The sequence below is a fragment of the Pristis pectinata genome, chromosome 20 (genome assembly GCF_009764475.1).
Source record: "Pristis pectinata isolate sPriPec2 chromosome 20, sPriPec2.1.pri, whole genome shotgun sequence".
Taxonomy (NCBI): Eukaryota; Metazoa; Chordata; class Chondrichthyes; order Rhinopristiformes; family Pristidae; genus Pristis; species Pristis pectinata.
The window spans coordinates 6,325,222-6,339,370 of NC_067424.1; the positions used below are offsets into that span (position 1 = coordinate 6,325,222).

Sequence of the window (14,149 nt, forward strand, 5' to 3'; positions counted from 1 at the left end):
GTAAATTGGTTTATTATTGTCATGTGTACTGAGGTACAGTGAAAAAATTTTGTTTTGTGTGCCATCCATACAGATCATTTCATCACATCAGTACATTTAGATAGTACAAGGGAAAACAATAACAGAACGCAAAATACGTTTACAGAGGAAGTGCAGTGCAGGTAGGCAATAAGGATCAAGGCCATGACAAGGTAGATTGTGAGGTGAAGAGTCCATCTTATCGTACTGGGGGACTGTTCAATAGTCTTATAACAGCGGGATAGAAGCTGTCCTTGAGCCTGGTGGTACGTGCTTTCAGGTCTTTGTACCTTCTGCCCTATGGGAGGGGGGAGAAGCGAAAATGTCTGGGGTGGGTGGGGTCTTTGATTATGTTGGTTGTTTTAGCATAGCCAGCATAATTTTGTCTGTAAGTTGGAAAATGCACAAAAATCACTCAATATGTTAACCATGCCTCCACAGTATTGTAATGAATGGTGTCAAATGCACACAAGGCTGATAAGAAAGAACAATTAATAATAGTGGAGAGAGAGAGAAAACTAGTTCTGCTATCTGTAGGAATGAACGTACGGTATGTACTATGTTGGATTTTGACATTTAATAATATTATGGGAGCTTGTTGGTCTGTCAGAGTGCCCAGAGTCAGGCGTTCGTAACCCAGAGACAACCCATACAGAGTTTCAAGGCACCTTACAAGGGAATTCTCGGGCAGAATTTGATTGGACACCAAAGTATGTCGGAAGTTTGAGACCATAGAAAGCATCCTATCAGGATGTATCACGGCTTGGTACGGCAACTGCTCTGCCCAAGATCTCAAGAAGCTGCAGAGAGTTGTGGACACAGCCCAGCGCATCAAGGACATCAGTCTCCCCTCCTTGGACTCTATCTTTACCTCTCGTTGTCTTGGTGTAGCAGCCAGTATAATCAAAGACCTCACCCACCCGGGACATTCTCTCTTCTCTACTCTTCCGTCGAGTAGAAGATACAGGAGCCTGAGGGCACGTACCATCAGGCTTAAGGACAGCTTCTACCCCACTGTGATAAGACTATTGAACAGTTCCCTTATACAATGAGATGGATTATGACCTATGACCTCATGACCTCACGATCTACCTTGTTGTGACCTTGCACCTTATTGCACTGCACTTTCTCTGTAGCTGTGACACTTTACTCTGTACTGTTATTGTTTTTACCCTGTACTACATCAATGCACTCTGTACTAACCCAATGTAACTGCACTGTGTAATGAATTGACCTGTAAGATCGGTTTGTAAGACAAGTTTTTCACTGTACCTCGGTACAAGTGACAATAATAAACCAATACCAATAATAGACCAATAGCAATACCAAAAGCTTGGTCAAATTTTAAGCTGCACATGATAGGAAAGGAATGAGATGGGAATTGGAAGAGTTTAGGGAGAAAATGCCAGAATTTCTGGTCTAGACAGTTGAAGGTACACAGCAATTGAAGTAGGCAAACAAAACAGGATGTAAGGGAGGCTGGTGTTGACCAAGCACAGCGGGCAGGAGGAGTGAAAAACCATAGAACATAGAACAGGTTCTACGGCCCACGATGTCTGCGTCAAGCACGATCCCAATCTAAACTAATCTCATCTGTCTGCGCATGGTCTGTATCCCTCTATTCCCTGCCTGTCTAAATGTTGCTATTGTATCTGCTTCTACCACTTCCCCTGGCAGTGTGTTATGGACATCCACCACCCTCTGTGTAAAAATACTTGCCTCATAAATCTCCCTTAAACTTTCCCTCTCTCACCTAAAACCTATGCCCTCTGGTATTTGACATTTCCATCCTGACCACCTACCCATCAAACCAGATACTTAATAGTCAAAACCAGCTACCGAATGGTATGGGTTGATCTTTGCTGTGTAGTGTCTATCGGATAAGAGTGCGATCAAACCCTCCACAAATGAGTAGCCTGGGCACACACATGGAAACCAGGCACTTGGAAAAGGTTCAGGCACTCAGTTGTCACCAACAAACTGTGGGATCAGGTGAGCAGTGTGGAAAAGGGACTGTGATGGGGAAATTAGCAAGAACACTAAAAGCCCACATGAAATTCCTGGTGCCAGGAATCTGAAGGATTCACACTTTAATACTGTACTGTGAAACTGGTGTTAAGCAACATCTAACCCAGGCCTCCTCAGAAGAAATATTTGCTTTGTTTCTGTGGTGAGTGCTTGCCTCTGTGATGTCAGCCTGACTCAACCCACCTTTCTGCCCTCAGAGCGTGTGGGTGGTAAGCTTCCTGTCAGCATTCCTGCTTGGTTTGCCCTATGGGGTAGCAGTCGGCGTGGGATTCTCGGCGCTGGTTGTCGTGTTTCAAACGCAATTGTGAGTATGTCGTTTTCTTTAACCAACTTCTGAGGCTCGTGTTATGTGAAGGAAAGACACGTAAGGTCAGCCCTAAGCAGCTCAAAGGTCTTGAAATGGAGGCAGGAGTCGACCATTCATTCCTTCAAACCTGTTGCGTCAATTGAATCCTTCATCCACCAGTCTGTAATAGCCCCAAGTCTCTCGATTGTTCCAGCAACCAAAAAATGCAACAGCCCAGGAAAACATTTCCCACCATCTATGCCTCTTAAAAGACTTATGTTTTATCTTTGCAGTGTGGTAAATGTGGGCTTGCCCTTAACTTTTAAGGGTAAATTGGATAGATACATGGACGAGTGAGGTCTGGAGGGGTATGGGCTGGGGGCAGGTAAATGGAACTAGCAGGATAATGTTTTGGCACAGACTAGAAGGGCCAAATGGCCTGCTTTCTGTGCTGTAGTTTTCTATGGTTTCTATGGTTTCAGTTCGACAACTTTTCATCCTTCTAGTCTCCACTGAATACAGACCCAGTCTTCTCAATGGAGACATAAAAGACTTCAGATGCTGGGATCCGGAGCAAATAACAAACCGTCAGTCTAGATGAACGGTCTTGACCTGAAAAGTCGACTGTCCATTTCCCTCCACAGATGCTGCCTGACCCACTGATTTCCTCCAGCAGTTTGTTATTCAACCCTAGTCTTCTCAATCTCTTCACATAGGACAACCTCCTAAGTTCCCAGAAATCATTCAAGTGAAAATCCACATTCCGCAAAAGAACAAAACAAAAAACTATCCATGATCTAGTTACCCCTAGAATTGTGCCTATACATAATACAGGATGATCTAGTTACCCCTAGAATTGTGCCTATACATGATACAGGATGATCTAGTTACCCCTAGAATTGTGCCTATACATGACACTGGATGATCTAGTTACCCCTAGAATTGTGCCTGTACATGATACAGGATGATCTAGTTACCCCTAGAATTGTGCCTATACATGATACAGGATGATCTAGTTACCCCTAGAATTGTGCCTATACATGACACAGGATGATCTAGTTACCCCTAGAATTGTGCCTATACATGATACAGGATGATCTAGTTACCCCTAGAATTGTGCCTATACATGACACAGGATGATCTAGTTACCCCTAGAATTGTGCCTATACATGATACAGGATGATCTAGTTACCCCTAGAATTGTGCCTATACTTGACACAGGTATACCCAGTATTATTACATTGATACAGTATTTTACTATACAGTATTATTATTCTACATGATACTATTGCCCCCAAGTACTATTCCTAATCTTAGTCCAATTCTCCCCTTTACTATTCCTGTACATGGCCAGGAACCTTCCCAATGTTCCACCTTCCTCCCCTAACAGATTCGATCATCTGCAGCTCTTTGTTGCCTCCACCTATCATCTCCCAGCCTCTGTCATTACCTCCACCCCTCACTTCCCCATCCAACTCCATCTGCCTATCACCCCTCCTTACCTGGATCCACCTATCACTTGCCAGCTCTTACCTCACCCCCACCCCCTCACCCCTTTATACTGCCTATCTCCCCTCTGTCTTTCAGTCCAGACAAAGGGTCTCGCTGGAATCTGGAGCAATAGGCAAAAAGTGCTGGAGGAACTCAACAAGTCAGGCAGCATCCACGGAGGGAAATAAACAGTCGACGTTTCGGGCCGAGACCCTTCATCAGTACTGGAAAGGAAGAGGGCAGAAGCCAGAGTAAGAAGGTGGTGGGAGGGGGAGGGGAGGAGCACACGCAGGCAAGGGATAGGTGAGTTCAGGTGAGGGGGGGGAAGGTAGGTGGGTGAGGGGGGGGGAAGGTAGGTGGGTGGGGGGGGGGAAGATGTAATAAACTGAGAGGTGATTGGTAGAAGAGGCAAAGGGCTGAACAAGAAGGAATCCGGTGGGAGAGGGCAGCGGACCATGGAATAAAGGATGGGGGAGGGGAGGAGAGGAGATGGGCAGGTCATCAAGGCAGGGGAAGGGAGCCACAGGAATAAGGGAAGACAAAGGAGTAGGGGTGGGGGGGGAAGAAAAAGAAAGGGGTGGGGTTACCGGAAGTTGGAGAAAACGAGGTTGGTGACTCCCAAGGCAGAATATGAGGTGTTGTTCCTCCAACCCTCCAACCTGCATCTGGCCTCAACGTGGCAGCAGAAGAGGCCATGGATAGACATGTCAGTATGGGAATGGGATGTGGAATTGAAGTGGGTGGCCACCAGGAGATCCTGGCCATCGCTCGACAGTCCATTTCCCTCCACAGATGCTGCCTGACCCGCTGAGTTCCTCCAGCAGTTTGTTTTTTTTAACCCATCCCTTCTTCAGTTGTTTAATTCCTGAAACTGACCCGTTTCTTTCCTTCTACTATTTTCTCTTGCACTGACACAGCTCCTCTCACGCACTCCATCATTCACCCATCACATTTCCTCAGCGGGCACTGATGCATTTGTCCTCTTGCTGCCGATGCCCAGAAACCAAGGATGCAAATAATGAAATGATGCCACCGATGTTCTGCGAGATAGGAAACGATCAAAAAGACCAGCTTTTCTCTGGTTGTAACTGCATTGGGAGTCCTGTGTTCTGTCATTGGTCCCAGCTGTGGAAACAGGTTAGAGGCACCTTTGATGAAATGAACATGAGCCCAGATCCTGTTCGATCTGCAGCCTGGCTTTCATTAATGCTGGACTTAGTTTTTGTTCGTAGTTTGGAATTCTGTAGGATGTCCCTGGAAGAGTTTGTACTGAACCCTCGCTGACATTATAAAATCACATAAGATCATAAGAATGCAAAAAATAGGAAAAGAAGTAAAACCTTCAGTACCTCACACTTTCTACATCATTATAGGAAGGATGTGGAAGCTTTAGAGAGGGTGCAGAGGAGATTTACCAGGATGTTGCCTGGATTGGAGAGCATGTCTTATGAGGATAGGTTGAGTGAGCTAGGGCTTTTCTCTTTGGAGAGGAGGATGAGAGGTGACTTGATAGAGGTATACAAGATGATAAGAGGCATAGATCGAGTGGACAGTCAGAGACTTTTTCCCAGGGCAACAATGGCTAACACAAGGGGACATAATTTTAAGGTGATTGGAGGAAGGTATAAGGGGGATGTCAGGGGTAAGTTTTTTTTCACAGAGTGGTGGGTGTGTGGAACGCACTGCCTGCAGAGGTTGTGAGGGCAGATACATTAGGGACATTTAAGAGACTCTTAGATAGGCACATGAATGATAGAGAAATGGAGGGCTATGTGGGAGGGAAGGGTTAGATAGATATTAGAGAAAGATAAAATGTCAGCACAACATCATGGGCCAAAGGGCCTGCACTGTGCTGTAACGTTCTATGTTCCATGTTCAATACGATCACAACTGATTTTATTTTCTCTGCGCCACACTCCTGTACTAACCCCATGTGCCTTGATTCCAATAATATCCAAAGATCTTCATCTTGAATATCCTCAGCTTCTGAGCTTCCACAGCCCTCTTGGATCGAGAATTCCAAAGAATCACCGTCCCCTGCTGAAGAAATTCCCTCTCGTCTCAGTCCTAAATGGCCAGCTGCTTTACTTTGAGACTGACATCTCCCAGGGAAGAACTTTCCCCATATCTACTCCATCAAGCCTCCTAAGAGTTTGTATCTTTTACTGAGATCACCTCTCACTCCTCTGAAGTCCAGAGAGTACAAGTCTACTCTGCTTAATCTCTCCTTACAGGACATTCCTTGAAACGTGGAAGACTGAGGGGTGACCTTATAGAGATGTATAAAATCATGAAGGGCATAGTTAGGGTGAATGCACAGTCGTTTTCCCAGGATTGGGGAATCAAAACTAGAGGGCATAGGTTCAGGGTGAGAGGGGAAAGATTTAAAAGGGACCTGAGGAGCAACCTCTTCACGCAGAGGTGAGTATGTATATGGAACAAGCTACCAGAGGAAGTGGTTGAGACAGGTACAATAACAACATTTCAAAGACATTTGGACAGGAACATGGAAAGGAAAGGTTTAGAGCGATATGGGCCAAATGCGGGTAAATGGGACTAGCTTAGATGGGAATCTTGGTCGGCATGGACGAGTTGGGCTGAAGGGCCTGTTTCCGTGCTGTATGACTCTATGACTCTATGAGAAGTCCACACCTCCTCTCCTATGCCACACTCCCCACTATCCTCATGCCAGTCATCAACTACACTCCCTCCATGGCAAGTACATCCTTCCTCTGATATGGAGACCAGAGCACTACATAACAGGTCACACCAAGAACCTATACATAACACAGGAGGAGGCCATTCTTCCCACTGTGCCTGTGCCAGCTCTCTGAGAAAGCTTCCAATTAGGCCCACTTCTATGTTTTTACCCTGTAACCCTGCAAACATTTTCTCTGTTGAAATATATCTCTGAATCTGCCCTCCTTGCCCTCTCAGGCACTGTCTTCCTGACCCTAACAACCCATCAGGTTGAAAAAAAAATCCCTGATTCCCTCAACTACCTTTTAACATTTCTTTTAACATTGCTCTTAAAACATCCTGACACTGAGCCTCAATGTTATGTATCCATCTGGACAGTTACAACTGGTCTGGGACAAATATACGTGCTTAGGTTTCTTTCTGAAGCCAAGAAATGTAAAATAAATAAGTTCGTTGATGGAACTGATATTTTTTCAGTTTGTTGCCCAGTCTGCAGTTACATAAGGCTGTAGACTATCAAAAACAGTAGCTAATGTTCTCACCAAAAAGTTTAAATAAATAAAACTAGAATCTCAGTGGAGTTTGAAATGGGAGCTGAGTCTTCGAGTAGTTATCCTTGCACTTACTTTGAAGCCATTTCCAAACTAAATGAACTTATTTCACACTTTTTCAAGTTGCTTTGATATTGAGGGAATTATGATACATAAACAGCTGGCAGAGTGATGTCGGGACATTTGTTCTCGTGGGCTAAAATAATTTTCCAGATTAAGTTATGAAGAAATGATGGAAACTTTGTGAGAAACCACATCAGTGGCTTCACTTCTGCTTTAGTTGAAATTTGTTTGGCTTCAGATGGTTCAGCCACAGTTCAGCGTTGTTGATTTTCCAGAAGACCCAAAATAGGTTCCGAGACCCTGGTTTGATTCTTGGTGGAAATTGTACTGCAGGGTGGCTCACTCTTGACTGACTTGTCCCTCTGGGTTGAGCTTCCTGTCCTGGATGTTGAGGGACTTAGTTATAGGGAGAGGTTGGACAGGCTAGGACTTTGTTCCTTGGAGCATAGGAGACTGAGGGGTGATCTTATAGAGGTGTATAAAATCATGAGGGACGTAGATAGAGTGAATGCATGCAGTCTTTTTCCCAGTGATATGGCACCAAAATCTTGAGGGTATAGGTTTAAGGTGAGAGGGGAAAGATTTAAAAGGGACCCAAGGGGCAACTTCTTCACACAGAGGGTGGTGCGTATATGGTATGAGCTGCCAGAAGAAGTGGTTGAGGCAGGTACAATAACAACTTTTAAAAGACAGTTGGACAGGTACATGAATTGGAAAGGTTTAGAAGGTTATGGGCCAAATGCTAGCAAATGGGACCAGCTTGGATGGGGCATTGTGGACAGCATGAACCAGATGGGCCGAAAGGCCTGTTTCTGTGCTGTATAACTCTATGACTCTGTGATGATAGTGCTGGCAAAGGTGGCATTTCATAATCATATTCAGTTCCCCTTGCTTTCCTTGTTACTTACCAGCTGTATACTGATCTTTTGTGAATCAGGAACCAGGACATCCAGATCCCACTGCACCTCAAAGCTCCATAATCTCCCACCAGCCAGATAATGTAGTCTGCTCTCTCAGGTAGCAGGTATACTGACAAAAATTCATCCCTCATCCAACATCACTGGAACAATTTATCTGCCCGATTATCTCACTGCTGTTGGTGGGAGCTTACTGTGTGGACTGTTGCCTACATTACACACGCCATTGGCTGCAAAGTAAACTGAGATGTTCTGGGATCCCAAATGGTGTTGTAAAAGCATATGCACACAAAATGTCGCAGGAACTCAGCAGGTCAGGCAGCATCTATGGAGGGAAATAAACAATCGACGTTTCGGGTTGAGACCCTTCATCAGGTCTGGAAAGGAAGAGGGCAGAAGCCAGAATAAAAGGGTAGGGGGAGGGGGAGGAGCACAAGCTGGCAGGTAAGTCCAGGTGAGGGGGGGAAGGTAGGTGGGTGGGGGAGGAAGGATGAAAGGGAGTGATGTGAGAATCTGGAAGGTGATAGATGGAAGAGGCCAAGGGCTGGAGAAGGAGGAATCCGATAGGAGAAGACAGTAGACCATGGAGTAAAGGGAACGAGGTGGAGAACCAGAGGGAGCTGCTCCCCTACCCTTTTTGTTTGTGTTGCTTCAGATTCCAGCATCTGCAGATTCTCTTGTGTCTTTGTAAAAGCATACGGCTGATTTTGGAGAAACGTTGTGGCCATAAGAGACATAAGGGACTGCAGATGCTGGAATCTGGAGCAAAATATAAAATGCTGGAGGAACTCAGCCGGTCGAGCAGCATCTGTGGAGGGCAAGTCCTGATGCAGGGTCTCAACCTGAAACATCAATTCCTTTCCCACCATAGACGCTGCTTGACCCACTGAGTTCCTCCAGTAGTTTGTTTTTTTGCTTGTAGACACAGTTTAAGTTCAAATGTCAGTCCTGTTTATGAGGATGTTCAAAGGAATTTGGACTGAATCCTTGCTTTTTCTTAAATGTTTCTCTCTGTTCTTGTCACCCTCAGTCGGAATGGCCACCTGGTGGGACATATTGCAGCCAGCGACATTTATCGAAATCCCAAAGTCTATGAAAAGGTAAGGGTCAAAGTCAAAGTCGAGTTTATTGTCACATGCACAAGTACATGTGTGCACAGGTGCAATGAAAAACTTACTTGCAGCAGCATCACAGGCACATAGCATCAGATAAGCAGCAGCCACAAGAAAAACATCAATTACACATAAATTATGCATATTTTTTACAAGAAAGAACACAATTAGAACAAAAAAAAACAAAGTCCATTTTAGTGCAAGATGATCAAAGTGGTCATAGTGTTGCTAAACTGCAGTGATTAGGGCTGTGTTGGTTGGTTCAAGAACAGAATGGTTGAAGGGAAGTAGCTGTTCTTGAACCAGGTGGTGTGGGACTTCAGGCTTCTGTACCTCCTGCCCGACGGTAGCTGCGAGAGGATGGCACGGCCCGGATGGTGGGGATCTTTGATGATGGATGTTGCCTTCTTGAGGCAGCGCCTCCTGTAGATACTCCCGATGGTGGGGAAGGATGTGCCTGTGATGTATTGGGTGCCAATTAATCCAGCGTTACTTGGGGAAGAAGCTTTGTATTTACTTCAGTGTTTCACTTTATGTTGACATTGAATGGCCTACTCCTGCTCCTATTTTTCTGTAAGACTTTACTGTGATTTTAAGCAGAATTCCCAGAGTCCAGCCCCATCGGAAGAGTCCAGCTCATTCTAGATATCCACCACCCTCTTGTGTGAAAAGTTCACTCCTCAGATCTCCTTGAAATTTCTCCCCTTTCACACTAAACCTGTGCCCTCTAGTTCTAGACTCACTTATTGGACAAGATTTCCTTATAGCCTGAAAAGTTCACACAGCGAGTGGTAAATATATGGAATGAGTCACAGTGGAGGTGTGGAGGTGGTTACAATTCCAGCATTTAAAAAGGCATTTGGACAGGTACTTGCACAGGAGAGGCATAGAGGGATACAGACCTAATGCAGGCAAGTGGGATTAGCGCAGATAGGTGTGATAGCCAGAATAGACAAGTTGGGCCAAAGGGCCTGTTTCTGTGCTGTATGACTATGTAACTCTATGAAAGTGTTAGTGGTTGCATAAATGTTGATCTGAAATCAGGAAATGCTGGAAATCCTCAGCAGGTCAGAGAAGCATCTGAAGAGAGCAAAATAGATTCAACACTTTGTCTCTGTTTCTCTCTCCAGGGTTGCTGCCTGACTTGTGGAGAATTTCAGCATTTTATACCTTTACTTCAGCTGTCCAGCATCTGCAATATTTTTTGCTTTTAAATACCAATTTGACTGGTTTGGATTGGAAGGAGGTTCTTTATTTTAAATGGGTTGGCATCTGCACTAAAACAATCATACAATCGATGTTAAGTGTCAGCTGTTAGGGACTGCTGTAACTTCTTGATTTCTCCCACTCGGATAATTTGAAGTTACCAACCTAGAAATTGTCCTCGTAAATATTAAAGGTTGGAACTTATCTCCATGGCAACATCCTACCTGTTGTTCTAGCTTTAACTGTTTTAAAAGAAATATTAATGCCCACAGAACAGGCACTGTGGCCCAAGTAAGCTGTGCATTTGTTCACTAACATAACCAGCGGTCAATTCCCAGCCTTATCACCACGGTGATAAGAAAGAATCATGAATACCCGAAATCTGGAAAAAAAACACAGGGAATGTCGGAAATGCAGGATAACAGGTCCATCGACATCCGTAGAGAGGAGCCGTAGGCTCATGCTTCAGTGGATGAAGCTTCTCCGCCCTAGATATCTGCCTGAAACAGACGCTGAAGGGGTCGCTCTGAACATTCCGGAATTTTCCAGTCATGTCATTGAGGGGGTGGATCAAACGCTACAGGTTCACACCAACACAGTGAGTTGACATGTGTTCCACTGCCCACAGAAAAGGAAATTCCCTCTGGTCTCAGGTACAGTACAGGAAGACAAACAATACTGCAGATGCTGGAATCTGAAACAGTGAGAGGTTCAGGCTGTGTCATTGGCAGGCATTTGGAGTATTGTGTGAGCAGTTCTGGTCGTCCCATTACAGGAAGGATGTGGAGGCTTTGGAGAGGGTGCAGAAGAGGTTCACCAGGATGAACATAGAACATAGAACACTACAGCACAGTACAGGTCCTTCGGCCCACAATGTTGTGCCGACACTTTAGCCTGCTCTTAGATCCTTTTAACCCTTCCGTCCCACATAGCCCCCTATACCTAATGTATCTGCCCCCACAACCTCTGCCGGCAGTGCGTTCCACGCACCCACCACTCTCTGTGTAAAAAACTTACCCCTGACATTCCCTTTATACCTTCCTCCAATCACCTTAAAATTATGTCCCCTCGCGTTAGCCATTGTCGCTCTGGGAAAAAGTCTTTGACTGTCCACTCGATCTATGCCTCTTATCATCTTGTACACCTCTATCAAGTCACCTCTCATCCTCCTTCTCTCGAAAGAGAAAAGCCCTAGCTCACTCAACCTATCCTCATAAGACGTGCTCTCCAATCCAGGCAGCATCCTGGTAAATCTCCTCTGCACCCTCTCTAAAGCTTCCACATCCTTCCTATAATGAGGTGACCAGAACTGAACACAATACTCCAAGTGTGGTCTAACCAGAGTTCTATAGAGCTGCAACATCACCTCGTGTCTCTTGGCTGGATTAGAGAGCATTAGAGAGGTTGGACTAACCTGGATGGTTTTCTCTGGAGTGTCGGAGGCTGAGGGGAGACTTGATAGAATTACATAAAATTATGAGAGGCATCTACAGGATAGACGGTGACAGTCTTTATCCCCAGGGCAGAAATGTCAAAGATGTTCAGGCTAAGTTTTTTACACAGAGAGTGGTGAGATCCTGCAACGAGCTGCCAGAGGTGGAAGTAGACACAAAGGTGGTGCTTAAAAGGCACTTAGGCAGGCACATGAATATGTAGGGAATATGGATCATGTGCAGGCAGATAAGTTTAGTTCAATTTGGTGTCATACTTGGCACAGACATTGTGAGCATAACGGCCTGTTCCTGTGCTGTGATGTTCTATGTTCTATGATCTACAAAACAAAAACAGAAAATCCTGACAGAACTCAACCATCTGTGGAAAGAGAAACCAGTTAATGTTTCGGCTCAGTTCTGAGAAAGGACTCCTAATGCAATGCGTTAACTCTTTCACTTACAGTACTTTTCGTAAGCAAACAATGAAGACTTTTTGTGTACAATTTCTGGGGCTGTTGAAGCACTATACAACATAGAATGGTAGAGCATAGGAAATGGCCCTTCAGCCCACCATGTCGGTGCTGTCGACGATGCCAATTTACACTAATCCCATCTGCCCGCACATGGTCTGTATCCCTCCATTCCCAGCCTGTTCATGTGTCTGGCTAAATACTTCTTAGAAGTTGCTATGGTACCTGCTTCTTCCATCTTCCCAGACAACATGTTCTAGGCACCGAACACTCTCTGTGTCAAAAAACTTGCCTTGTAAATTTTCTTTAAACTTTCTCCCTCTCTCCTTGATTGGAATTGGTTTATTATTGTCACATGTACCGAGGTACAGAGAAAAGCTTGTCTTGCATACCGTTTGTACAGATCAATTCATTACACAGTGCATTGAGGTAGTGCAAGGCAAAACAATAACAGAATGCAGAATGAAGTGTAACAGCTACAGAGAAAGTGCAGTGCAGGCAGACAATAAGGTGCAAAGTCATAACGAGATAGATTGTGAAGTCAAGAGTTCATCATATTATACTAGGGAACTGTTCAATAATCATATAACAGCGGGATAGAAGCCTGTCCTTGAGCCTGGTGGTGTGTGCTTTCAGGCTTTTGTATCTTCTGCCTGATGGGAGAGGGGAGAAGAGAGAATGTCTGTGGTGGGTGGGGTCTTTGATTATGCTGGCTGCTTTAATGAGGCAATGCGAAGTATGGACAGAGTCCATGGAGGGGAGGCTGCTTTCTGTGATGTGCTGAGCTGTGTCCACAACTCTCTGCAGTTTCTTGCAGTCCTGAGGGGAGCAGTTGCTATACCGAGCTGTGATGCATCCAGATAGGATGCTTTCTATGTTGCATCAATAAAAATTGGTGAGGGTCGACCAGGACATGCGAAATTTCTTTAGCCTCCTGAGGAAGGTGCTGGCGAGCTTTCTTGGCCATGGCATATACGTGGTTGGACCAGGACAGGCTATTGCTGATGTTCCCTCCTTGGAACTTAAAGCTCTCAACCCTCTCGACCTCAGCAGATAGGAGCATGTGAACCGCCTCCCTTCCTGAAGTCAATGACCAGCTCTTTTGTTTTGCCGACATTGAGGGAAAGGGTGTTGTCATGATACCATGTCACTAAGCTCTCTGTCTCCTTCCTGTACTCCGACTTATCATTATTTGAAATACGTCTCACTACGGTGGTATCATCTGCAAACATAGATGGAGTTAGAACAGAATCTGGCCACGCAGTCATGAGTATATAAGGAATAGAGTAGAGGGCTGAGGATGCAGCCTTGTGGGGCACCATACATTAAACCTATGCCCTCTTGTATCTGACATTTCCACCCTGGGAAAAAGATTGACCACCTACCCTATCTACACCTCTAATCCTTCGAACCTCCAGAGAACACAATCCAAGTTTATCCAAACTCTCCTTATAGATAATGCACGATCGTGTAGTGGTTAGAGCAACACTATTACAGCACCAGCGACCCGAGTTCAATTCCAGCTGCTGTCTGTAAGGAGTTTGTATGTTCTCCCCGTGTCTGCGTGGGTTTCCTCTGGGTGCTCCAGTTCCTCCCACATTTCAAAGACATACAGGTTAGGAAGTTGTGGGCATGCTATGTTGGCGCCAGAAGCGTGGCAACACTTGCCGGCTGTCCCCAGAACACTCTACAAAAAAGATGCATTTCACTGTGTGTTTCGATGTAGATGTGACTAACAAAGATATCTTAACTAATGCACTCTAATTTAGGCCTCAAAGTTTCAGGAACAGCCTCTTCCCCTCCACCATCAGATTTCTGAATGGTCCATGAATCCATGAACACTGCCTCGTTATTCCTCTTTTGCACTAGTTATT

The 14,149-nt window shown here is 45.1% G+C and overlaps 1 protein-coding gene across 4 annotated transcripts in view; it reads left to right on the forward strand.

The window, feature by feature from the left end:
- Positions 1–14,149, forward strand: part of LOC127580870 (solute carrier family 26 member 9-like) — a 117,648-nt gene that overhangs the window by 69,329 nt on the left and 34,170 nt on the right. For all 4 annotated transcript variants that reach the window (XM_052034832.1, XM_052034833.1, XM_052034831.1 and 1 more), the window contains exons 13-14: positions 2,244–2,350; positions 9,085–9,154. In XM_052034832.1, coding sequence (XP_051890792.1) covers positions 2,244–2,350; positions 9,085–9,154 — 177 coding nt within the window. The remainder of the gene's footprint in view (positions 1–2,243; positions 2,351–9,084; positions 9,155–14,149) is intronic.